Genomic DNA, 26,736 nt, shown 5'->3' with positions numbered 1-26,736 from the left:
AAACACCTTATGGAACAGCGGGGACTGTGAAGCAACACAAACATTGGCACAGACACATGCATACATGCACACATGATAACATACACACATACATATGGATTTAGTACTGTAGATATGTGGTAGTGGTGGAGTAGGGGCCTGATGACACACAGTGTGTTGTGAAATCTGTTAATATATTGTCATGTTTTTAAAATTGTATAAAGTGCCTTAATTTTGCTGGACCCCAGGAAGAGTAGCTGCTGCCTTGGCAGGAGCTAATGTGGAGCCATAATAAATACAAATACTTGGGGTGACAATGTCTCATAGATTTGTTTTAAGGTCTATGTCCCTAGAGTTGAAAATGTGTTCTGTCATTGCAGCAATGGTAGCTTTCTGTGTTTTATCACTATTTCTATTAATCCCTCCATCCCATTCAGTTTTCCCATAGAGGTTTTACCCTATGACAACGTCAGCATACAGTACATCAGGTTATTACTCATGTTTACCCTTTAATCATTTATCATTGGAAATATTAGATTCATAGCTATCCATCAGACACATCTTCAGAATGTTCAGGTCAACAGAACTTTGATCTTCGACCTCTAGAATACAGACTTACCTGTATACACAGTGTACAAAATATTAAGAACACCTTCTTAATATTGAGTTGCACCCCCCCACATTTCCCTCATAACACCCTCAATTTCTTGGTGCATGGACTCTACAAAGTGTCAAGTGTTCCACAGGGATGCTGGCCCATGTTGACTCAATGCTTCCCACACTTTTGTCAAGTTGGCTGGGTGTCGTGTTAGGGTACAGTTCTTGAGACAAACTGGAGCTCCTGGCACCTACTACCATACTCCGTTCAAAGGCACTTCAATGTGTTTTCTTGCCCATTCAACGGCACACATACACAATCCATGTCTCAAGCCTTAAAAATCCCTTTTTAACCTGTCCTCCCCTTCATCTACACACTGATTGGAGTGGATTTAACAAGTGACATCAATAAGAGATCACAGCTTTCACTTGGATTCACCTAGTCAGGCTATGTAATGGAAAGAGCAGGTGATCATAATGTTTTGTCCACTCGGTGTATTTCCATTAATATGTTATTAATATATCAAGTCATAAAAATGTTAATTCCTCACTACATGTAAATATGAACGGGCCAGCTACATTTTTTGGTTGTAAGCAAATCACAATATCCAGAATTCATAGCGATTTCAGGACTTGGAGGACCGCCCCGTGGAGGTGTATCCAGTTGATGTGAGAAATATAAAAATGTCTGTTGTAGCCATCACTTTCAACTAGAGGATTTTGAAACAGAACTGAATTCTCAACTCTTGGGGTTGCCATGTCGTTGAATGTTGAAAAGTGATGCTGTTCTATCAAATAATTGTTTTCCTCTCTTTCATTTCAAAGATGAAGGCATCAGCTAACATCAGCACAGCAGAAAAAAGGACAATCTGAGGTAGCTAACGAACTAAATTTGTTTATCTAAACTAAAGTCTTGCTTGCTTTCCTGATACGCTGGCTAGACATTCCAAAGCATATCAATGTAATTCGCCAGCTGTTATCTGGCTTTGTGATTTGTAACTTTGCAAGCTCGTTAGGTATTAGTAAGGAGAGGATTATGTGGGTGACTGACTGGTGTCTTGGGGAGGGGGGGGGGGGAAATCAGGGGAGGCTCCTTAGAAGAGGAAGAGGAGAACCATCCTCTGATTTTTCAGGGGGGGGAAAAAACATTTTAAGTTATCCTTTTTAGATAAAACTATACTAAATATAAATCATGTCACCAAGTAATTGATTAAAACATACTGTTTTGCAATGAAGGTCTACAGTAGCCTCATCAGCACTCTGTAGGGTAGCACCATGGTGTAGGTGGAAGACAGCTAGCTTCCATCCTCGTCTGGGTACAATGACTTCAATACAAAACCTAAGAGGCTCATGGTTCTCAACCCCTTCCATACACTTACATAGTAATTATGACAACTTCCGGAGGACATCCTCCAACCTATCAGAGATCTTGCAGCATGAACTGACATGGGGTAGTGGGTTTTTAATGAGTGTAGGGGCAGCTGCTGAGAAGTACCTGGGTGTACAATATTTTACTGCAGAAGAGTTATAAGATGTTTTGAGATTTAATATATATATATATTCTGAAATAGTGGTATATAGGTGTAGGGTTGGTTGGTGGTGCAATTAAATGTGTGTCACATGTTACATGATTGAAAACACTCACTACTGCAGAGTAGGTGGAAGCATCCACAAACAAAATGTGCAAATGCCATAAGACCGAAGAAGACAATTTCCATCACCACAGCTCTGCTCCGTGAAGCTCAAGAAGTATGAATGCCCTGACTTCTGCAGAGGCTGCATCGCCATGAATGCTGTATGGCCAGTGGCGACCTGTAATTCAGGGCTGGTGGGGAAGTGTTATAAGATGTTTTGAGGTAAATGAATAAAATATATAGTACCAGTCAAAAGTTTGGACACCTACTCATTCAAGGTAGGTTTTGTATTTTATTTTTACTATTTCCTACATTGTATAATAATAGTGAAGACATTATAACTATGAAATAACACATATGGAATCATGTAGTAACCATAAAAGTATTATATAAAATACATTGTGATTTGTTTTAGAGATTATTCAAAGTAGCCACCCTTTGCCTTTCTGACAGCTTTACACACTCTTAGCATTCTCTCAACCAGCTTCACCTGGAATGCTTTTCCAACAGTCTTGAAGGAGTTCCCACATATGCTGAGCACTTGTTGGCTGCTTTTCCCTCACTCAGCAGTCCAACTCATCCCAAACCATCTCAATTGGTTTGAGGTTGGGTGATAGTGGAGGCCAGATCATCTGATGCAGCACTCCAACACTCTCGTTCTTGGTTAAATAGCCCTTACACAGCCTAGAGGTGTGTTGGGTCATTGTCCTGTTGAAAATCAAATGATAGTGGGACTAAGTGCAAACCAGATGGTATGGCGTATCGCTGCAGAAAGCTGTGGTAGCCATGCTGGTTAAGTGTGCCTTGAATTCTAAATAAATCACAGACAGTGTCACCAGCAAAGCACCTCCGCACCATCACACATCCTCCTCCATGCTTCACGGTGGGAACCACACATGCGGAGATCATCCGTTCACCTACTCTGCATCTCACAAAGACACGGTGGTTGTAACCAAAAATCTCTCATTTGGACTCAGACGAAAGGACATAATTCCACCGGTCTAATGTTCATTGCTTGTGTTTCTTTGCCCAAGCAAGTCTCTTCTTCTTATTTGTGTCCTTTAGTAGTGATTTCTTTGCAGCAATTTGACCATGAAGGCCTGATTCAAGTCTCCTCTGAACAGTTGATATTGAGATGTGTCTCTTACTTGAACTCTGAAGGATTTTTTTTTTGACGCTGGTAATTAATGAGGTGACACTGGGTCTTCCTTTCCTGTGGTGGACCTCATGAGAGCCAGTTTCTTCATCAGCGCTCGATGGTTTTTGTATCTGCACTTGAAGAAACTTTCAAAGTTCTTGAAATTTTCCAGATTGACTGACCATGTCTTAAAGCAATGATCGACTGTAGTTTCTCTCTGCTTATTTGAGCCGTTCTTTCCATAATGTGAACTTGGTCTTTTACCAAATAGGGCTATCTTCTGTATACCACCCCTACCTGTATACCACCCTAACTGATTGGCTCAAACGCATTAAGAAGTAAAGAAATTCCACAAATAAACTTTCAACAAGGCACACCTGTTAATTGAAATGAATTCCAGATTTGCTTAACACTTTTCATTTTCTTTTTTTTACACTACATGAGTCTTATTTAATAGTTTACATGTCTTCACTATTATTCTACAATGTAGAAAATAGCGAAAATAAATAAAAACCCTGGAATGAGTAGGTGTTTCCAAACAATTGACTAGTGCTGTATATATTATGAAATAGTGTAATATAGGTTTAGGGTTGGTGGTGCAATTTTATTTTGTGTGTGTGTCACATGTAACGTGATTGATTACTACTGCAGAGTAGGTGGCAGCACGCACAAACAAAATGTGCAAACGCAATGACACCGAAGAAGAAGACAATTTCCGTCACAACAACTCTACTCGGTAAAGCGCAAGAGGTATGGATGCCCTGACTTCTGCGGAGACAGCATCGCTGTTGTCACGTGTGCTCCCTCTCCGGCCTCTAGGTCACCAGGCTGCTCATTATGGCACACACCTGTCACCATCGTCACGCGTACCTGCGCGTCATTAGACTCACCTGGACTTCATCACTTCCCTGATTACCTTCCCTATATATGTCACTCCCTTCGCTTCCTTCCCGAAGCGTTATTGTTTCTGTTTTTTTGTCTATGCGGTGTTCGTGCTTCGTATTATGTTGCGTTTATTTATTAAAATACTCACTCCCTGAACTTGCTTCCCGACTATCAGCGAACATTGTTACAGCTGTATGGCCATTTGTGACCCGTAATTCAGGACGGGTCGCCCTTTTTGTTTTGCATTAATCATATGACCTACTGGACTCAAACAAGGTTCAGAATGTCCACGTACTACCCTTCTATATTGCACACCCTTTAGTTTGTCCGTTTTCATCTCACGTTTTTATAGGATTTTTTCAAAAATTCACATTTCAATAGCTCCTTGGCCATGTGACCTAGTTACTTCAAACAAGGTTCAAAATGTCCAGTCAATGGGCTTACACATTGCACACCCTTTAGTTTGTCCATTTTCATCTCACATGATTTTACATAAATTTTTCAAAATTTAAGTGTTAGCTTGCAGGCCTTCATTTTACATGGGTGTTACATATTTTTTTTAAAGTTAGTTATTGTTAGGCTGGAACATTTTGCTATCTTTCACATGGACACTGAAAAGATCTGCAAACGGCTGTATGTGGCATGGAACAAGGACAGGAGAGCTGTTCGAACAGAGATGCTTAAAGGAAGGCGCACAAATAGGCCTCATGAAAAACAATATTTCATATGCTCTTTTTATTCACAGTAATAGGCAGTGATTTGTCAGTCAGAGTGAGCTTGATAACATGAATGAATCCTTTCCATAGCATCACTTTCTGTACATTAAGACAAATCCTTCTACGTTGAGTATTACAACGCAGTTTACAGAACCTGATAATGACTTGATATTTGAGTGCATTCACAACAAGCCACCTGCAGACAACTTACAAAATGCAATATTGCATTTGAGGGTTCGTTTTTCTGATGAAAATAGTTATTTGATGCATGGCCTACGATTTCTAACTGGAAAAATAAATTCCTACATCTTTTGTGAGTAAAATCCTTTTTCCAAAATTGATTTAGGTACATTTTTGTGAAGAGGTATGAGGGTTGTGATATGGGTCACTTAATAGTGAAATAATTTAAGGGATCAATACGTTTCTATATTGCTTCCCCAGTATCTGCATGAACCATCAGGCCAAGTGTTTTTGGTTGACCCTGCTGGACAGAAAGAGAAGGAGGAATCGGAACATGCTACATTCTAATTCAGGTCTTAGTTATTCCATTGTACTGGATCTAATACATATTAGCATTTTACATACATTCATAAGTGTAATACTTTTTTATGACATACTGTGAAAAATTCTCTTGGCTGCTGGCTCTGTCACTTTCAGACGTGCACAGAGCAGACTGAAATGGGAAGGGTAGCTCTTGACTTGAACCACAGGGGTTCTCTGTAAAGAGAGTAATCCAAAAGGCACAGACACAGCCCTTGACTTTCAATTGGCACCCTTGACCTGTATGTATTCTCTCCTGATTGGCTCTGTGGTGCAAAGTCTGGCAGTCTGACTAAAGTGCCAGAGGTATGAGGAGAGACATCCTCCTTTGTATTTATGGGAACAAATATTTCCTAACACTTTGGATCCTATTCTTGGACAGTTAGAAGACACAATATATCAATGCAAAAATATATATATATATATTAATTACTGCCCATGAATAACCTCAACCTTGTGGGTGTTTGGGCCAATAAAGTGCCAACTCAATTCTACCACTGACTAGTCTCTCATGCCCCTATGAACGGGGACACAGGGCAATAGTTTTTAATCTAAACCAACCTATTTTTACTGGAGTACACTAACCCCTAATTGGGGCTCTTTTCCTGACACACAGTAGCAGTTTACCAGATAAGAAGTCAAGAAGATCAAAAAGCAGATTGTTGTAAGGGTTATTACGTCCTGTACTGGTCCCATTGTCATATCCATTCTGGATTCTGAGTGGTAAAATCATAGCTGAAAAATGCCTCTATGTATGTGTATACATTTTCCCCCAAGACAGAACTGCCAAATGGGGTGGAGTTTCAATCTACTGCAGAGACAGCCTGCAGAGTTCTGTCATGCTATCCAGATTTGTGCCCAAACAGTTAGAGCTTCTACTTTTAAAAATCCACCTTTCCAGAAATAAGTCTCTCACTGTTGCCGCTTGTTACAGACCCCCCTCAGCCCCCAGCTGCGCCCTGGACACCATATGTGAATTAATTGCCCCCCATTTATCTTAAGAGTTTGTACTGTTAGGTGACCTAAACTGGGATATGCTTAACACCCTGGCCGTCCTTCAATCTAAGCTAGATGCCCTCAATCTCACCCAAATTATCATGGAACCTGCCAGGTACAACCCCAAATCCGTAAACTCAGGCACCTTCATAGATATCATCCTGACCAACCTGCCCTCTAAATACACCTCTGCCATCTTCAACCAGGATCTCAGCGATCACTGCCTCATTGCCTGCATCCGTAATGGGTCCGCGGTCAAACTACCACCCCTCATCACAGTCAAACGCTCCCTAAAACACTTCAGCGAGCAGGCCTTTCTAATCGACCTGGCTCGGGTATCCTGGAAAGATATTGGCCTCATTCTGTCAGTAGAGGATGCCTGGTTATTCTTTAAAAGTGCTTTCCTCACCATCATGAATAAGCATGCCCCATTCAGAAAATGTAGAACCAGGAACAGATATAGCCCTTGGTTCACTCCAGACCTGACTGCCCTTGACCAGCATAAAAACATCATGTGGCGTACTGCATTAGCATCGATTATAGCCCTCGCGATATGCAACTTTTCAGGGAAGTTAGGAACCAATATACACAGGCAGTTAGGAAAGCAAAGGCTAGTTTTTTCAAACAGAAATTTGCATCCTGTAGCACAAACTCCAAAAAGTTCTGGGACACTGTAAAGAGAATAAGAGCACCTCCTCCCAGCTGCCCACTGCACTGATGCTAGGAAACACTGTCACCACCGATAAATCTATGATTATCGAGAATTTCAATAAGCATTTTTCTATGGCTGGCCTTGCTTTCCACCTGGCTACCCCTGCCCCGGTCAACAGCTCTGCACCCCCCACAGCAACTTGCCCAAGCCTCCCCCATTTCTCTTTCACCCAAATCCAGATACCTGATGCTCTGAAAGAGCTGCAAAATCTGGACCCCTACAAATCAGCTGGGCTAGACAATCTAGACCCTCTCTTTCTAAAATTATCTGCCGCAATTGTTGCAACCCCTATTACTAGCCTGTTCAACCTCTCTTTCGTATCATCTGTGATCCCCAAAGATTGGAAAGCTACCGCGGTCACTAGACCCAAACTGTTACAGCCCTATATCTATCCTACCCTGCCTTTCTAACGTCTTCGAAAGCCAAGTTAACAAACAGATCACCGACCATTTCGAATCCCACCGTACCTTCTCCGCTAAGCAATCTGGTTTCCGAGCTGGTCATGGGTGCACCTCAGCCACGCTCAAGGTCCTAAACGATATCATAATCGCCATTGACAAAAGACAATACTGTGCAGCTGTCGACCTGGCCAAGGCTTTCGACTCTGTCAATCACCGTATTCTTATCAGCAGACTCAACAGCCTTGGTTTCTCAAATGACTGCCTCGCCTGGTTAACCAACTACTTCTCAGATAGAGATTAGTGTGTCAAATCGGAGGGCCTGTTGTCCGGACCTCTGGCAGTCTCTATTGGGGTGCCACAGGGTTCAATTCTCGGGCCAACTCTTCTCTGTATATATCAATAATGTCTCTCTTGCGGCTGGTGATTCTCTGATCTACCTCTACGCAGACGACACTATTCTGTATACTTCTGGCCCTTCTTTGGACACTGTGTTAACTAACCTCCAGACGAGATTCAATGCCATACAACTCTTCTTCCGAGGCCTCCAACTGCTCTTAAATGCAAGTTAACTAAATGCATGCTCTTCAACCGATTGATGCTCGCACCTGCCCGCCCGCCTAGCATCACTACTCTGGACGGTTCTGACTTAGAATATGTGGACAACTACAAATACCTATGTGTCAGGTTAGACTGTAAACTCTCCTTCCAGACTCACATTAAGCATCTCCAATCCAAAATAAATCTAGAATCGGCTTCCTATTTCGCAACAAAGCATCCTTCACTCATGCTGCCAAACATACCCTTGTAAAACTGACTATCCTACCGTTCCTTGACTTCGGCGATGTCATTTACAAAATAGCCTCCAACACTCTACTCAGCAAATTGGATGCTGTCTATCACAGTGCCATCCGTTTCATCACCAAAGCCCCATATACTACCCACCACTGTGACCTGTATGCTCTCGTTGGCTGGCCCTCGCTTCATATTCGTCGCCAAACCCACTGGCTCCAGGTCATCTATAAGTCCTTGCTAGGTAAAGCCCCGCCTTATCTCAGCTCACTGGTCACCATAGCAGCACCCACCCGTAGCACGTGCTCCAGCAGGTATATCTCACTGGTCACCCCCAAAGCCAATTCCTCCTTTGGCCGCCTTTCTTTCCAGTTCTCTGCTGCCAATGACTGGAACGAATTGCAAAAATCACTGAAGCTGGAGACTCATCTCCCTCACTATCTTTAAGCATCAGCTACCAGAGCAGCTTACAGATCATTGCACCTGTACATAGCCCATCTGTAAATAGCCCATCCAACTACCTCATCCCCATATTGTTATTTATATATTTTTTATTTTCTTTGCACCCCAGTATCTCTACTTGCACACTCATCTTCTGCACATCTATCACTCCAGTGTTTATTTGCAAAATTGTAATTATTTCCCCACTACGGCCTATTTATTGCCTTACCTCCTAATCTTACTTAATTTGCACACACTGTATATAGATTTTTCTATTGTGTTATTGACTGTACGTTTGTTTATTCCATGTGTAACTGTTGTTTTTGTGTCACACTGCTTTGCTTTATCTTGGCCAGGCCGCAGTTGTAAATGAGAACTTGCTCTCAACTGGCCTACCTGGTTAAATGAAGGTGAAATATAAAATAAAATAAATAAAGGAATACTGTATTTTGGAATGTCCGTCCTATATGTAGTGTTGGTACATGGAATATTCCTCAACTGCATATGTCATGAATTGCTATTGCAAATATAAGTATTATGTTCAACAACTGACATTTTCAGATATCATTTTGACAAACACACTTTGGTGCTTATAATTCATTCTCTATTGTCATCGATTTGGTGGGCACTGTCATCTGTGATCTTTGTGATATCACTTTCTTTAAACATGATTATACACTAATGGTTCTTGTGTTATTTTAATGTAATAGATGTATCAATAGATAACACAGAGACCTCCGGCTCTGAGCAAGACCGTGAGTCAGGGCTGCCAGGAGATGTCATCGAGCCCCTCCCAACTGCATCAAGCACCAGATATAATCTTCCAAGAGGACCCAATGGTAGGCCAGGCCTATACTTTAAACTACACATTTTAGTTAGCAGCTGTTAGTATCTAATTAATTAATTATACATTTCCATAGAGATATGACACATTATTTAATGTGTATTTCAGACATTTCAAGATCCAGAGAAGAGGGTCCTGTACAGCCGTGTTTGAAGACATTTCCTGAACTCAGCATGGTACTAGGAAAAGGGCTTTCAACAGCTCCTGGTATAAGGACAATTCATGGCCTGAACATTCTGTAAGTCAAGATTCTTCTTAATGTTTCGCCTGTAGGCGTTTTTCTCTGCCCAATACACCTGAATCTGCCTTCACGTCACTGTCAGGTTTTTGTAATTGGAAAAACGCGCTGATTAAAGATTCTGGGTTTAAGCTCCATTTGAAGGCAGAGCGTCATATCAGTGCTATGTATGCTTGGATTCAGCATCAAAGGGCTGTTGACAGCAACTCATCAATGTTAGATGTCATAAATGAGGACCGGAAAAAGAAAGTGGAGGAAAACTATACTTACAATATAAACAATTTGAGATGTGCTCCTATTAACTGCCACTCAAAAAATAGCGCAGAGAGGTCATCAAAAGTCTGACTCCCACAACAACGGTAATTTTTTGACAATCTTAGAAGAAATAGCAAAGCATGACCCTCTCATAGAGAAAAGGATGAATGCATGTGGCAATGCTAAGTACACAAGCCGCCAAATCCAGAACAAAGTTCTGGAGGGTTGAGATGAAATGGTACAAAGTTAAATAAGAGAAGTAAAAGAAAATGAAGTTTTTAGTGTAATTTCAGATGAAACCAAAGATTTAAAGAAAAAATAACACATTTCTTTAGTTTTGAGGTACTATTACAGGTACTATTACAACGGGACCATCCACGAAAGCTTTTTACACTTTCAGTCAGCCGAAAGCTTAGATGCAAGTCTCACAAAAATGATAATTGATTGTCTTGAAAAACATGGTCTGGACTACAGAAATAATCTTGTGGGGCAAGGCTATGACGGTGCATCCGTCGTGAGCGGAAAGCATTCTGGTGTGTCTGCACGGATTAAAAACAGTGCAAGACTTGCATTTTATGTGCACTGTATTGCACATTGTTTGAATTTGGTTCTTGTCGATCAGTGCGTGAGGCAGTTAACTTTTTTGCTCTCCTGCAGAAGCTTTATAACTTTGTATCTGGCTCGTACCAAGTATCTGGCATCATCTCAAGTGACTTGCAGTTCAGAAAGAGTTGTATCCACAGCAGCAGACCAGGGAGCTACAGAGACTTACAGATGTAAGGTGGGCATGCAGATACATAGCATGCCGTAATCTGAGGGACAGGCTTCCAACAGTTCTGAGAGTGCTACAGGATATCACACTTGAAAATAGTGGTGATAGATCAGTGGAGGCAAGGGGCCTTCTTTCTCAGATAGATTTACATTTCAGAGGGCTTTTGGTTAGCTTTTGTAAAGTGCTTGATGCCAAATGTCTTTCTGACATGCTCCAATCAAGCTCTCTTGACCTAGCAAGGGCTGTGGATCTAGTAGGTGCCCTTACAGACACATTACAGGACTACAGAAGTGAGGGTTATTTTGGAGAACTATGGAAAGAGGTTGAAGAGATTTCAGAGCACTGCAAAATAAGTGTACAAACAGTGTGTAAAAGACAGCCTAAAACAAGCTTAAGATTTCACAACTCATTGATGATGAGCACTGTAGGACAGAAAAATAGTGACCAAAGTGATGGTGAGAGCTTCCAAAGAACTATCTTTTATCAGGTGCTTGACAGTCTCACAGCTGAGCTGCAGAGGAGTTTTTCAAAGAAGAATTGCGACATAATGCAAGGGGTCCAGTCTCTCAACCCAAAGAGTACAACATTCTTGAATGATGAGCCTCTGTTTGCCTTTGCTCAGACCTCTGAGTCAGATTTAGACCAAACGGCTTCTTGATAGGAGAGAGAAAAGTGGAAGGGACAGACCGTCTGCTCTCCTTGACTTTGTTGTGTTTCTAGAACCTTATAAAGATGTCTTCCATGAGCTATTTCGACTTTGTACGTTTTCTTTTGTTACACCAGTCAGCAGTGCTTCTTGCGAGAGAAGCTTCTCAGCTTTAAAACGGATTAAAACCCACCTTAGGACAACAATGGTTGATGACAGGTAAAGTCACCTCAGAATTCTCAGTGTTGAGTCAAGGAGGGCACGCTCCCTCAACATGGATGAGTCTGTGAAACATTTTTCCAGTTCTCACCAGAACCGCAGATTTACTCTGTTTTAAATCTACCAGGGGTAATTTGGCACTTAGGCGGTCCCTCTGGTCATGATTAAAACCTGCACTGTGTACAATGATACATCCAAAGGGTATCATGTCACACAGATTTCATTTGGTCTTGATTAGGCCAATTCCAAAACTGTTCTTTGCTATTATTTAACATAAAGCAGAAATTCACTTGAAAAATAAAAATCATTTTGGTGCCCCCATCAATGTTACAAACTTACAGTATCATATTTATGCTCATATATATATATATGAGCATATATACCTGGTATGCTGGTATGCTTTATACCTGGTATCTCAAATTGCAGTATGTTTCTTTTGTAAATGTACTTTTTTTGTAACACGCAAATGCTATCAAGAATTTATGTCTGTCTATGTGGGAAGAGCTTTGCTCTAGCTTCCGCCCTGATTAGACACCAGCGAACACACACACAGGACAGAAGCCTTAGATATATGTGGGAAGAGCTTTGTTAATTTAGGACCAATGAGACAACACCAAAAAGCACAAACATGGCATGTTTCATCTCCCATCTATCCAACACCAGTTCCAGATCCCTAAATAAAGGATCAGTAGAAAACATCTAGTGAACAGTCATATCCATCTCCCATTGTTAAACAGTTGACTTAGTCTTATCACCATGGTAACCTCTGTGGAGCATAATATGCAGCTCTGATCTAGGATCAGGTCTCCCCTGTGTCTATGTAATATCACACATTGGGATCTAAGTGGATAAATATTATAGAAAATGGCATAGTGAACCTGTGTGTGTGTGTGTGTGTGTTGATAATTGTATCTTTCATATACTCATGATACTATTATTATTAAATGTCATTATGTAGAATAATGTTTCAACAATAGGTGCATATTCATGTATTCAATTGATCAATGAATTAAATCCGTTATCTTCTGAACAAGAAGTTATCACTTTATTTTTATAATAATATCTAAATTGATTAAAATGCTCCTTGAACTGATCAATATTACTTTGAATAATAATATCCATGAGGTCAAGGTAAGAACTATGCATTCTGTGTCTTGTAACAACGGTTAATGTAATAACTTAGATTTATAATGTAATAAAACTGGTAAATGTAATATCTTGTTGGTTAATATGATAAAATGTTGGATTGTCGTAATAACTTTCTACATTTAATGTAATAAGTTACATTATGTGAGTAAAACTTTTTTTTAATGAGTAATGTAATCATTTCAACCGATCATGTAGTAACACCTGAACCAATGTTTTATGTTTTACTTCACTAATGTTAATGCTCATACCACGCTCCACCAATTGCAAACCCACACAAACCTATGTACCTGTACTCACACACAAACACACACTCTAATCCTCAAATTTTATTTGTCACATACACCTGTTTAGCTGATGTTATTGCGGCTGTAGAAATGCTTTGTTCCTAGCTCCAACAGTCCAGTAATATCTAACAAAATACAACAATACACACAAATACAAAAGTAAAATAATGGAATTCTTGAAATGTACACACATGTACATTCATACACATACATTGATCAGAAATAAACTGAATGAATCTGTAGGCCTTATATTCAATGAGCCAGGGGGCTCGGTGGGGCTCACCTGGGGTGAAAATGTCTCATAGTGATTTTTTTGAAGGTCTATGTCCCTGGAGTTGAAAATGTGTTCTATCATTGCAGCAATGGTAGCTTTCTGTGTTTTATCACTATTTCTATTCATCCCTCCATCCCATTCAGTTTTCCCATAGAGGTTTTACCCTATGACAACGTCAGATACAGTACATCAGGTTATTACTCATGTTTACCCTTTAATCATTTATCATTGGAAATATTAGATTCATAGCTATCCATCAGACACATTTTCAGAATGTTCAGATTGACAGAAATGTGATATTTGACCTCTAGTATGCATATCAAAATTAGCTGTCATAGCTTTTAAAAGAAAATTATACATTTAAACTTTGTTTGACAAGTGGTTCTGAAACGTCATAAATTAAAAGTGTCCAGGCCTCGGGCGGGTAGAACCCCCGACCGGACCCCCACCCCACGCCTCAGAGGACTCTGATGTTTCCAGATAGAAACATAAAATAGACAAACAGACTTTGATAATGTAATGTGTTGTCAGTTGGACAAAACAGGACCAAAATACACATTAGGAAAAGGGTAAGATCATTGAAGTAAGTTGAAAAGAGCAAGGGACCAAGTATGGACAGATGCCAGAAGAAGGTGAAGAGTGAAGAACATTTTGACTCTGACTCCAATATTATGTGAATGCTAAAGACCCATAATTGTATCAATGAATCTTGCCAAGGTAGCGAGCATTGAGTCACTACTCAGAATACTATAGGATGCAAGTGTCTAGGTTTACCGTTATGCATTCATTAAAAGACTAAGGGACAACAGCTAATATCTTGCAATCAATGACCTAGCATTAAAGGTAAGAATCTCTGGATTAACTATCTAATGTAAGCTAAATGTAGTAATAAATAAATTGGCAAACTTTTTTTAAATTGACAATTCTGTGACCTGTCATGGGCAAGATTTGAAATGACACAATACCTGTTAGCAAAGGTGTCAGCTGGAGATGTGCAGGAGCTTCCAGGGATTTGTAGTCTTGCATGATGTCTACTTTTATCCTAATTTGCATTTGCGACATTTGAGTGTAAATAGAGATGATTATATTGATACAAGTCACCTTGTCCAAGAGAGATTGAAATGGTTCTCAAAACGTCTCGCCAGGGTAAGCCTATGGAAAATCCCCTATGGGAAAAGTGAATGGTGGAAAACAATTGGAACCATTTCCCTGTTTGGCCACTAGGTTTTATGGGTATTATGACTCGTCCACTGTGGGGCTCTATAGCGAGAAATAGTAATGGCATCTTTCTATAGGCACTAATTTTGCCATGGTTCGTTGGACCATGGCAAAATGGGGGAAATGAATGGCGGTTTTGTATGCTGTTTGGATAAATGCCAAAAATAAGGACTGTTGTAAACACAGGTTTAGGAGATCTTATTTGTTTTGTTCATCAATCTTTATCAGCTATCCTTTATGCAATAAAAAAGCATTTCAATCACATAAAGGCTTCATAATTAATAAAGGTCATATTAACTGACTGCTATTATCTCAAAGAACAATCGTATAAGATCTCCTTAGCCTGTCCTGACCCTATTTTTGGCGTTTAATCCAAAACCCACATTTTTCCCCTTAATTTTTTTCCCTCAAGGATGGCTGAACGAGCCAAAAGTAAAACAAATTCGAGTATTAAAATAACAAGCTGGCGAGATCTAAAGCTCTGTATAGATCGACATTGACATGATTGGTTGGTGGTAGGTGGGGGGCGTTACATCCGGTATAAACACAAACTCCCTTCCTTGACTACTTCCTTCCAGCAGTGTGTATCAGGGAGATTCCTAGATGTGAGACGTGTGCAGGAAGACCTGAGCGAAATGAATGTGTAGTATTGATGTAAAAAGTTGTGTGTGTAAAGTAGAGGTACACATGGTGCTGGAGATCCTGAGAGGATTCCTGTGATTACGCCGATGTCAATAGAGAGTGATAGGAATAACATGCTTCAGTAAGTTTTTTTGTTTTGTTGGGTCGTTCATAGCCATGGTTGTCAACTGTACCGCAGGAATAGAATGTAAAACACAGTGGATAGATGATGTGGTGGCAGCTGCAGAGAAGTACTTGGGTGTACAATATTTTACTGCAGAATTACAAGGTGTTGCTAGCCTGGTGTAGGATCAGAGGGACAAAGTAGTGGAATAATGAGGTTGTAATGGGTGTAGGGTTAGTTGGTTTTTCACAAAGTGCAATGAATTAATACTACAGAATAGTAGACTGATACACAGCAAATACACTTGATGGATGTATGAACCTATAACAATTGTTTATGGCGGACCGCCATAATACCAAAGAAGAAGAAGACTACTTCCTTCTCAACTGATTTGAGGCTGCTCCGTGAAACGGAAGTATAAATGCACTGACTACTGCGGAGGTTGCATTGCTGTAAGGGCTGCATGACAACTGCAGACGTCGGATTGAACATACTTTGGGTTTTACTGGTTCGGTACACGGATAGCGCTGCTGTAATCAGTTAGCTATTTTATAGGCTTCCCTTACTGGGCCTCAGACAATTAAAACTACCTGGACTCTCGAAGAGGACGTTGTTCCAAGTGACGCTCGGGTAGAGTTAGACGATAACAGACAACAGGATTCTTGGTGAATAGGGTGTTGAACGTTTTCCTGACTTTAATAGATCAGGTAAGATCTTATCCAGGATCTTATTAGCTTACATCAGACATTTATTTGTCACAATTTTAAATCTAGTTTTGATATTTAAAAGGACGTGTGATTGCTCTGGTCTAGCTGTTCTTTATCTGAACGCTGTAGCAAAGAAAGTAACTAGTGTAGGCTAGCTACAGATTTACTGTCACTTTTTTTTATTTTAAGAAATGTTGAAGAAAAAATAGCTTCAACATGGATCGGGTAAGTTGGGTTTTATTTTATTAACAGTATTCCTAATGTGGTGTATAACATGTCTAGGCCTGCTTTTCGTCATCTTTGATCTTCCTTTTCCATTTGAACAGCTGGACAAAATAAACAATCATGGTAATTAAAAACTTGGGATATTTTATTGTTTGCTCTAACCTGTTCGTTCATATGCTTTGGCACAGACGTGACAAGAAGACAGTGGCAGAATAAATTCAACCACACCTTTTTGTTTAATCATAAAACCGGAGAGCAACATCTTTCTGGTTAAGTTAACAAAACATGTTGCATGTAACAAACAGTTACATGACCTACAGAATGGTCAAGCAAGTGAATGTTTTGCATGTTTTCAGACTAATAAATAACTATTGAATTATTGTTAATGCAAAGAAAACAGGCGCTGCCTCCACTATTCAAGCACCATTTCAACATCATCTAATCATTCAATCAAATGTATTTATAAAGCCCTTTTTACATCAGCCGATGTTACAAAGTGCTGTACAGAAACCCAGCCTAAAGCCCCAAACAGCAAGCAATGCAGATGTAGAAGCACGGTGGCTAGGAAAAACTCCCTAGAAAGGCTGGAACCTAGGAAGAAACCTAGAGGAACCAGGCTATGAGTGGTGGCCAGTCCTCTTCTGGCTGTGCTGGGTGGAGATTGTAACAGTACATGGCCAAGATGTTAAAATGTTTATAGATGACCAGCAGGGTCAAATAATAATAATCACAGTGGTTGTAGAGGGTGCAACAGGTCAGCACCTCAGGAGTAAATGTCAGTTGGCTTTTGAGATAAAGAGAACTTAAATTCACATTGGTTAAGACAGCCCCCCGACACATATACTGTTGCAGCATAAATACTGGAGGCTGAGACAGGAGGGGTCGGGAGACACTGGCCCCATCTGACGATACCTGTGGACAGGGCCAAACAGGCAGGATATAACCCCACCCACTTTGCCAAAGCACAGCCCCCACACCACTAGAGGGATATCTTCAAACCACCAACTTACTACCCTGAGACAAGGCCGAGTATAGCCCATGAAGATCTCCCCCACGGCATAAACCCGAGGGGGGCGCCAACCCGGACAGGAAGATCACGTCAGTGACTCAACCCACTCAAGTGACGCACAGCTCCTAGGGAAGGCATGGAAGAGCACCAGTGACTCAGCCCCCATAATAGGGTTAGAAGCAGAGAATCCCAGTGGAGAGAGAGGAACCGGCTAGGCAGAGACAGCAAGGGCGATTCGTCGCTCCAGTGCCTTTCTGTTCACCTTCACACCCCTGGGCCAGACTACACTCAATCATAGGACCTACTGAAGAGATGAGTCTTCAATAAAGACTTAAAAGGTCACGACCGAGTGTTACGGGAATTAAGTTATCAATGTTCTTAAACCGAACTTCAATTTAACTACTCAGTTTGTACCAGAAGGTGTAAGGTTCCGGTTGAAAGAAACAGACTGAGACCCAGCTAACAATGGTCAGAACGTTTATTTACGAGAGCTCTAAAATCCATACAATGCACAAAGCCTTTTATATTACCACACACACACACCCAAATGAACTCGCATCAGTAGAGAACTCCACCCCGTTTTAGGCGGTTGTATTTTTCCACAGTACACACACATTCATTATCAAACCTTGCAACCTGTCTTCTAATCTCCTGCCAGCTAAGCCGTTCTCAGGCCGTTGTTTCTCTCCCTAACTTAGGGAGGCCTCTTCTCCTGTTCCTTTCCCAAGGTCGTCGTATCAACTCTGCCCTGCTTTTGAAGTAGTAACAGTGTCCTAGTCTTAAAAAGTCTACTCACACACATCATTGGATTATAGTCTTTAACACATTATTATAGCCTTATTATTTCTAATACATTTCAACAGGTTATATGATTTCTGAGTGAAATCAGTTAGTCAAACCTTTAATCATATAATTTCCATTACACCGAGTCTGCGTCTCTCACATGGATAGGCAGACCGTTCCATAAAAATGGAGTTCTATAGGAGAAAGCCCTGCCTCCAGCTGTTTACTTTGAAATTCTCGGGACAGTAAGGAGGCCTGCGTCTTGTGACCGGAGCGTACATGTGGGTATGTACGGCAGGACCAAATCGGAAAGATGGATAGGAGCAAGCCCGTGTAATGCTTTGTAGGTTAGCAGTAAAACCTTGAAATCAGTCCAAGCCTTAACAGGAAGCCAGTGTAGAGAGGCTAGCACTGGAGTAATATGATACAATTTTGGAGTTCTAGATTATAGCAGCCGCGTTTAGCACTAACTGAAGTTTATTTAGTGCTTTATCCGGGTAGCCGGAAAGTAGAGCATTGCAGTAGTCTAATCTAGAAGTGACAAAAGCATGGATACATTTTTCTGCATCATTTTTGGACAGAAAGTTTCAGATTTTGTGTGATGTTACGTAGATGGAAAAAAGCTGTCCTTGAAACATTCTTGATATGTTTTTAATCACCTATGTTTAGTCTACTACAGTGACAACTAAAATATACAAACAATCAGACTTGCAACTTTCACTGGGGGCGGGGTGACATGTCCCCCCACATTCTGAAATAGCTTTTTTGTCCCCCCCAATGTTATAAATGGAATGTGATACAAAATGAGGCAACGGTGTGCTTTACGACCTTGATAGAGGTCGGGTAGGCTGTTTGGAGGGTTTATCCAACTGGATAAAATGTTTTAAATATATGTCCCCCCACTTATAAAACCAAAGATGCTCCCCTGCCAAAAATGATTTAGTTCGATCAACCTAAGCTGAATAGGATGCGTCTATCCATTGTACTGATTTCTGTGTGTGCTTGCAAGTATAAAAAAACATGTTGACTCACCCAACTTGTAGAGAAACGCTAATGCCATCCTCATCTTTCATGTTCCCTGAACGGTCTATTAGTCAGTCATACAGTACACACTTTTTTAGATAAAAATGTCTGTCACCACAATTATTATTTTCTATTTTATTGTCATTTATTTCATTATATTCTAGTAGTCTGTTCAGAATTTTTGCTCCTACTTAGCTAAAAAAAATTGCCGGATTAAAATGACACTAGCTTCCATAAAGTGACCATTGGACTGAAATGTTTGACTAACCTTGTAGGTGCAACAGTTTTTATTACATTTATAATTTATCAATATCACGTGCACATTTCTGTCCATTAAGAACCAACAACGTGCTACCTTTTTTTGTAGTATTTCTGACAATGCTAACTTCGTTTCAGCCAAATTTCAGAGTTCTATCTAACCTGGTCAGCAACTTGGATGCTTGGCAGCAATACAGCTACTATTAGCTAACGTTAGCTTGCTTAAGCAGCTAGCCTCTGCAGCTAGGTAGCTAACACAAGTCAGCTGGAAGCTAGCTAGCTAGCTAACGAAAAGGCAAAGAAAGGTAGCTAACTAATTGTGAACCATTTAAGATCTAGAGTTATTACACAGTCTCATAGCAGTGGGTGGAGTGGCGTTTCGCAGGCGATTCGTACGGCAGTTATGCAGGACAGTTGGTTGCTGTTTCTCAGGAGCATGGTGGTGCAGTTACTGCTTTTTGGAGGGAGCAGGTCATTCAGTGGATGGTCATCACCAGATGCACTGCAGCCTGCTCTGCAGTGAGGGGAGCTGTGGTTGGACTGCTCCACCTCTGGAGATGATCAAGGCCCTCCTCTGCACCCAGTCTAGTTGGGCCTGCTGCTTTTTACTGCATCCAACTAACAGCACTCCACTGTATTCCAGACAAAGACCAGTGTATTATAGACTGTGACCAGATCTTCAGTGGCTATGCCATTTCTGGAAAGAACAGTCAAAAAGTGCAGGCCTTTTGAGGCCTTCCTCACTGACTGCTCCACGTGTCGCCACTGAGTTTCGAGTCTAACAGAAAACCAAGATACTTAGGTGTTGTTACCACTGTTACTTCCTGTCCTCCTAGGATTAGTGGTGCAGGTTGTGGATGGTCTCTAGAAAACATATTCCAATTTCCACAGATGTTTTCCCATTCAGGAGCATGTTGAATGTGGCCCACTCTTCCAGCTGCTTTGCCTCCAAGCCCATGGAAATATCCTCTTTTGATGCTGGTTAATGGTATGACTCGGGACAGCCCTACACTGTCTGCATACCCAGTGTCCAGAGTGTCACTGAAGACAACTTTTTGGGTGGACATGTGAAGGAGAAACAGATATGGTGAGGCCATGCCCCCTTGTGGCACAACAGAGATCACCTCTGACCAAGGGCTAAAAGTGCCATTTGCCATCACCCTCTGCCTTCTTCCTGTGGTGTAGCTGTTGAGCCAGGCTAGTAACCTTGGACACAGTTCAATGTCAGACAGATGTTGCAGGAGCTTTGCGTGATCTACTCGACCAACGGCTTTGGACATATCAGCAAGTAACACCCTCACCTTGTTGGTTTTTTGGAGTCTAGCTGTCAGCCAGGAGTGTGTGTTTTTCACAAGGGGGGTAGTAGTGCTGGACTTTGGTAGGTAGGCAGGCATACTGATTTGTGCACTCAGATAACTCTTGCCAACAGTTTTTTCTTTTAAAGAAAGTTCTCCTGGATTTTTCCAAGGCATGACGTTAGAGAGATGGACCTTCAGTCACTCGTTGTACATGGGTTTGACACTTTAGGTATAGGACATTCTCATCACATCGACAGTGTTGATGAGATAATCCACGGTGTTCTACCGAAGTGTTTTCTCATTTGCCCGTGGTGGATGGTAGAGTATTCTCACGAACAGAGTTGAAACTGAGCTCGGGAGTAGTTTAGGACAGAGCCGAAGCCACATACACTCAAATTCCTCTTTCTCTGGGTCAGTTCTTCTCTTTGCCTGCTTACTGTGGTTCACATACATAGCCACATCCACTCTCTGGACCTGTCATTTAGGAACAGCTGATCGTTATATATGAAAATAGATTCATCTGGGATATTTTCGTGGGCCCAAGTTTCAGTGACACATCCAATGTCTGCATTTACTGATTTGAAGAAGCAGTTCAAATTCATCCACTTTGTTTATCAATGATCTTGGATTACAAACAAGCACATTCGGGGTCTCTGGGGCATTCTGGGACGTCTTTGTGACGTCACGTAATTCAGTTAGAATTCTGCATTCACGTGAGCGATTGTGTTTTTGATGTGTTTTAGGTTTGTTACCTTCGATTGTCAGTATTTTCCTCCGTCTGCCCTTACCAGCTGTAGTCCATCTCACCCGGCTTCTTACGCGCATTATCCCGACGCACTAAAGTTTGTCTCGGATATGCGGTGCCAGTGGAGGTTCATGTTTTCGTCAAACCATAGGAAATGTGATGAGTATTCCACAACGTTTGTACAGTTCATCGTTGTCAAAGTCATGCTTAATCCGTTAAAAGAGCAAGGAACAGTATTCAGTGCGTCACAAAAAAAATGAAAAAACAACACAAACATTGTAATACGTGTTACTCTCGAGCGGCTGCCTGGAAGCGCCACAGCATTGAACTACATCTAACTACATCAGTTCAAAACAAAATTGTCACACTGCTACCTTAGAGTGCATGCAACGCAATGGACTTCTGCAACGGTAGCTAGCTACTCCATAGTCCAAGCTACAGTAAGAGCTAGCCATATTTCACTGTCAGACAGGACACAACTCAAACTGTAGCTGAGGAAACAAATCAGATTGTATTGGTCCATACACATACATAGCTAATCTTATTACAGGTGTAGCGAAATGCTTGTGTTCCTAGTTCCAACAGTGCAGTAATATCTAACAATTCACAACAATAACGTTGCACAAATGTAAAATAATGGAATTAGGAAATATATCAATATTAGGACGAGCAATGTCGGAGTCCACAGTATAAATACAGTAGATTCATAAGTGTGTGGACACCCCTTCAAATGATTGGATTTGGCTATTTCAGCCACACCTGTTGCTGACAGGTGTATAAAATTGAGCACACAGCCATGCAACCTCCATAGACCCACATTGGCAGTAGAATGGCCTTACTGAAGAGATCAGTGACTTTCAATGTGGTGCCGTCATAAGATGCCATCTTTCCAACAAGTCAGTTTGTCAAATTTCTGCCCTGCTAGAGCTTCCCGGGTCAACTGTAAGTGCTGTTATTGTGAAGTAGAAATGTCTAGGAGCAATAACGGCTCAATCGAGAAGTGGTATACCACACAAGATCGCAGAATGGGACCACCGAGGACTGAAGCGCGTAGCGCATAACAATCGTCTGTGCTCAGTTGCAACACTCCCAACCGAGTTCCAAACTGCCTCTGGATGCAATGTCGGCACAATAACTGTTCGTCGGGAGTTTCATGAAATGGGTTTCCATAGCTGAGCAGCCGCACACAAGCCTATGCGCAATGCCAAGCGTCGGCTGGAGTGGTGTAAGGCTCACCGCCGAACGACAAATCTGGGTTTGGCGGATGCCAGGAAGAGCTACCTGCCCCAATGCATAGTGTCAACTGTAAAGTTTGGTGGAGGAGGAATAATTGTCTGGGGCTGTTTGTCATGGTTCTGTCCCTTAGTTCCAGTGAAGGGAATTCTTTACGCTACAGCATACAATGACATTCTAGACGTTTCTGTGCTTCCAACTTTGTGGTAAGTTTGGGGAACGCCCTTTCCTGTTTCAGCATGACAATGCCCCCGTGCACAAAGCAAGGTCCATACAGAAATAGTTTGTTGAGATTGGTGTGGAAGAACTTGACTGGCCTGCACAGAGCCCTGACCTCAACCCCATCGAACACCTTTGGGATGAATTAGAACACAGACCGCAAGCCAGGCCTAATTGCCCAACATCAGTGCCCGACCTCACTAATGCTCTTGTGGCTGAATTGAAGCAAGTCCCTGTAGCAATGTTACAACATCTGGTGGAAAGACTTCCCAGAAGTGGAGGCTGTTATAGCAGCAAATGGGGGACCAACTCCACATTAATGCCCATGATTTTGGAATGAGATGTTCAACGAGCACGTGTCCACATACTTTTTGTATAGGATTCATAACTCTGCAACGCTTTAGGCTAGAACAAGCTGTAAAAGGCACCAGAAAGACGTGGAAGGTAAAACCAAATAATTGATGGATTTGGCTCTAAATACTACATCATAATGAGCAGCAGTAGTTCAGGTGTTTGTTTTTCCTCTCTGGTTATTATGACAAATCACGATTTCGCATCCTCCGAATTTTGGAAAGGGGAGGGGACATTCGGCCCGTATCTTGAAAGAGAGGGTGGAGCTCTTCATTCCTACATCTGTTAAGCTCTCCTCCTAACACGTATGAACTCAGAACTAAATCGTGCGGCTGACCAATTACATGAGACATTAGTTCTGGGTTAACCAAGATTAACTCAGGGGTGAAAGATATGTTAAACTCCAATGACTGCTCAATCAAAGGTTCTGAACATAAGACGGGGCATTACAAATGTTACACGTTTTTACATTAGTAAAAAAATATACCACTTCCATTTGAAAAATGGCCCAAAGTGATTTGAAAACTGTACATTTGTGTAAAGTAGTGAACGACTGCACACTTCAGGAGAAAGCAGGTATTATAAGGATGCACCAATCAATCTGAGATTTAGACTAAAGTAGTCAAATGTTTGGTCTAATGATATTCTAAGTACAATACTTCCTGTGGTCTCCAGGACAGAGCTAGTCCATCCCCCTCCACTCTGCTGGAGTCCCCTGGTCACAACTCTCCTGGTAGCTCCTTACTGCTGGGTCTGAAGAGGGTGTCTGTGAGGCTGGTCGACTGCAGGAAAACACCAGGGCAGAGTGGAACTGTGAGAGAAGGACACGAGGAGGAAGATTTGATTTCATCAAGTAAGAACAATGGGGGGGTGGATGAGACTACAATCTGTTTCTGTAACTTCTGTTAATTGATTTATAAACAGTAAAACACTCGGGCTAGTTAATTGTCAATCGAATTTTGTGAACAGAGGGTGGTGTACCTAATAAACTGGCCACTTAGTGTATATTGATGAAAAGAGAGACAGGTAGTCTTGTGTTTAAGAGCGTTGGGCCACAAATTGAAAGGTTGCTGGTTTGGATCTCTGAGCCGACTTGGTGGAAAATCTGTCTGTGCCCTTGAGCAAGATACTTAACCCTAATTGCTCCTGTAAATCACTCTGGATAAGATCGTCTGCTAAATAACACTTTAACATTTTTTTGTTATAGTATTTGTTTATGGACCCATATTTCCAAAACCTAGTTATTCAATGTCTTTGTTTCACAGGGGACACTCCTAACCGTCGTTCTCTCAGTGGCAGGTGCTTATCATCTGGGGATTCTCAACCACATGTTGCTGACGAGACAGAGAAGAGTCTTTCCAGATCAGAACATCTCAAGAAACATCAGCAGAGACGTACAGGGAAGAAACCTCACCACTGCTGTTCTGACTGTGGGAAGAGTTTCACAAGCCGGAGTGACTTCATTATTCACCAGCGGATTCACACCGGAGAGAAACCATACTGCTGCTCACAGTGTGGGAAGAGTTTCGCTGCTTCTAACACCTTAAAATCTCATCTGAGAATTCATACAGGAGAGAAACCTTACCCCTGCCTTGATTGTGGGAAAAGCTTTTCGTATTTGGGAGCCCTAAACATACACAAGCTAACACACACTGGAGTGAAGCCTTATAGCTGTGATCAGTGTGGGAAAAGCTATGCTGTATCAGAAGCCCTAACTATACACCAGTGCATACACACAGGAGAGAAGTCTTATAGCTGTGATCAGTGTGGGAAGGGCTTCAGTCAATCAGCACCCCTAAATTCACACCAGCGAACACACACTGGAGAGAAACCTTATAGCTGTGATCAGTGTGGGAAGAACTTTGCTCTTGCTTCCTCCCTGACTAGACACCATCGAACACACACTGGAGAGAGACCTTATGTCTGTCTATGTGGGAAGAGCTTTGCTCTAGCTTCCACCCTGACTACACACCAGCTAACACACACTGGAGAGAAGCCTTTTAGCTGTGATCAGTGTGGGAAGAGCTTTGCTATAGCTTCCTCCCTGACTAGACACCATCGAACACACACTAGAGAGAAACCTTTTACCTGTGTTAAGTGTGGGAAGAGCTTCAGTCAATCAGGGACCCTAAATTCACACCAGCGAACACACACTGGAGAGAAGCCTTATAGATGTGTTCAGTGTGGCAAGAGCTTTGCTCAATCAGTACACCTGAATATACACCAGAGAAAACACACAGGAGAGAAACCTTATAGCTGTGATCAGTGTGGGAAGAGCTTTGTGGTGTCAGAAAAACTTACTATACACCAGCGCATACACACAGGAGAGAAGCCTTATAGCTGTGGTCAGTGTGGGAAGAGCTTCAGTCAATCAGGGACCCTAAATTCACACCAGCGAACACACACTGGAGTGAAACCCTATGTTTGTCTATGTGGGAAGAGCTTTGCTTATTTAGGGCAAATGAAAAAACACCAGAAAACAAAAACGTGCTGTATTTCCTCTCCCTCATACCTGTCACCGGTTCCAGATCCCTAAATAAAGGATCAGTATAAAAAATCTAGTCAACAGTCATATCCATCTCCTATTGTTAAACAGTTGACTTAGTCTGATCACCATGGTAACCTCTGGAGCATAATATGCAGCTCTGATCTAGGATCAGGTCTCCCCTGTGTCTATGTAGTATCACACATTGATCTAAATGGACAAATGTTATAGAAAATGTCATAGTGAACCTGTGTGGGGGGGATGTTGATAATTGTATCGTCTTTCATACAGTGCCTTGCAAAATTATTCATCCCCCTTGGCATTTTTCCTATTTTGTTGCATTACAACCTGTAATTTAAATTGATTTTTATTTGGATTTCATGTAATGGGCATACACAAAATAGTTAAAATTGGTGAAGTGAAATGAAAAACATTACTTGTTTAAAAAAATCGAATAAATAAAAAATATAAGTGGTGGGTGCAGATGTATTCACCCCCTTTGCTATGAAGCCCCTAAATAAGATCTGGTGCAACCAATTACCTTCAGAAGTCACATAATTAGTTAAAGTCCACCTGTGTGCAATCTAAGTGTCACATGATCTCAGTATATATATATATATATATACACACACACACCTGTTCTGAAAGGCCCCAGAGTCTGCAACACCATTAAGCAAGCGGCACCATGAAGACCAAGGTCAGGGACAAAGTTGTGGAGAAGTACAGATCAGGGTTGGGTTAAAAAAAAAAATACCTGAAACTTTGAACATCCCACGGAGCACCATTAAATCCATAAAAAATGGAAAGAATATGGCACCACAACAAACCTGCCTTGAGAGGACTGCCACCAAAACTCACGTGCCAGGCAAGGGGGGCATTAATCAGAGAGGTCAACAAAGACACCAAAGATAACCCTGAAGGAGCTGCA

The 26,736-nt window shown here is 41.5% G+C and overlaps 1 protein-coding gene and 1 long non-coding RNA gene across 3 annotated transcripts; both read left to right on the top strand.

Moving 5' to 3' along the window:
* The first annotated feature begins 1,049 nt into the window (after window positions 1-1,049).
* Window positions 1,050-9,898, top strand: LOC115207997 (uncharacterized). Its single transcript, XR_003881085.1, has 3 exons — window positions 1,050-1,450; window positions 9,539-9,667; window positions 9,781-9,898. It is a non-coding gene; the product is annotated as an uncharacterized LOC115207997 (long non-coding RNA).
* Window positions 9,899-15,275: 5,377 nt separating this feature from the next.
* LOC115207908 (zinc finger protein 664) lies at window positions 15,276-26,112 on the top strand. 2 transcript variants are annotated; one of them, XM_029775482.1, is made up of 4 exons: window positions 15,276-16,179; window positions 16,369-16,404; window positions 23,999-24,176; window positions 24,589-26,112. In XM_029775482.1, exons 2-4 carry the CDS (start codon window positions 16,396-16,398, stop codon window positions 25,857-25,859), a joined length of 1,458 nt encoding a protein of 485 aa, XP_029631342.1. In that variant the 5' UTR covers window positions 15,276-16,179; window positions 16,369-16,395; the 3' UTR covers window positions 25,860-26,112. The 2 variants fall into 2 exon arrangements, with proteins under 2 accessions (XP_029631342.1, XP_029631333.1); XM_029775473.1 differs by having other exon boundaries at window positions 15,276-16,404.
* The last annotated feature ends 624 nt before the right edge of the window (window positions 26,113-26,736 follow it).

This window comes from Salmo trutta, chromosome 1 (genome assembly GCF_901001165.1).
Source record: "Salmo trutta chromosome 1, fSalTru1.1, whole genome shotgun sequence".
NCBI classification, from domain to species: Eukaryota; Metazoa; Chordata; class Actinopteri; order Salmoniformes; family Salmonidae; genus Salmo; species Salmo trutta.
The sequence above is the reverse complement of the archived record's forward strand: the minus strand, read 5'-3'. Positions and strand labels throughout refer to the sequence as shown.

Bases quoted from the DNA above. Each gene is read 5' to 3' on its own strand.
- LOC115207908 (XM_029775482.1), top strand. The intron at 24,177-24,588 runs GTAAGAACAATG...TTTGTTTCACAG, and splicing joins GGAAGATTTGATTTCATCAA to GGGACACTCCTAACCGTCGT.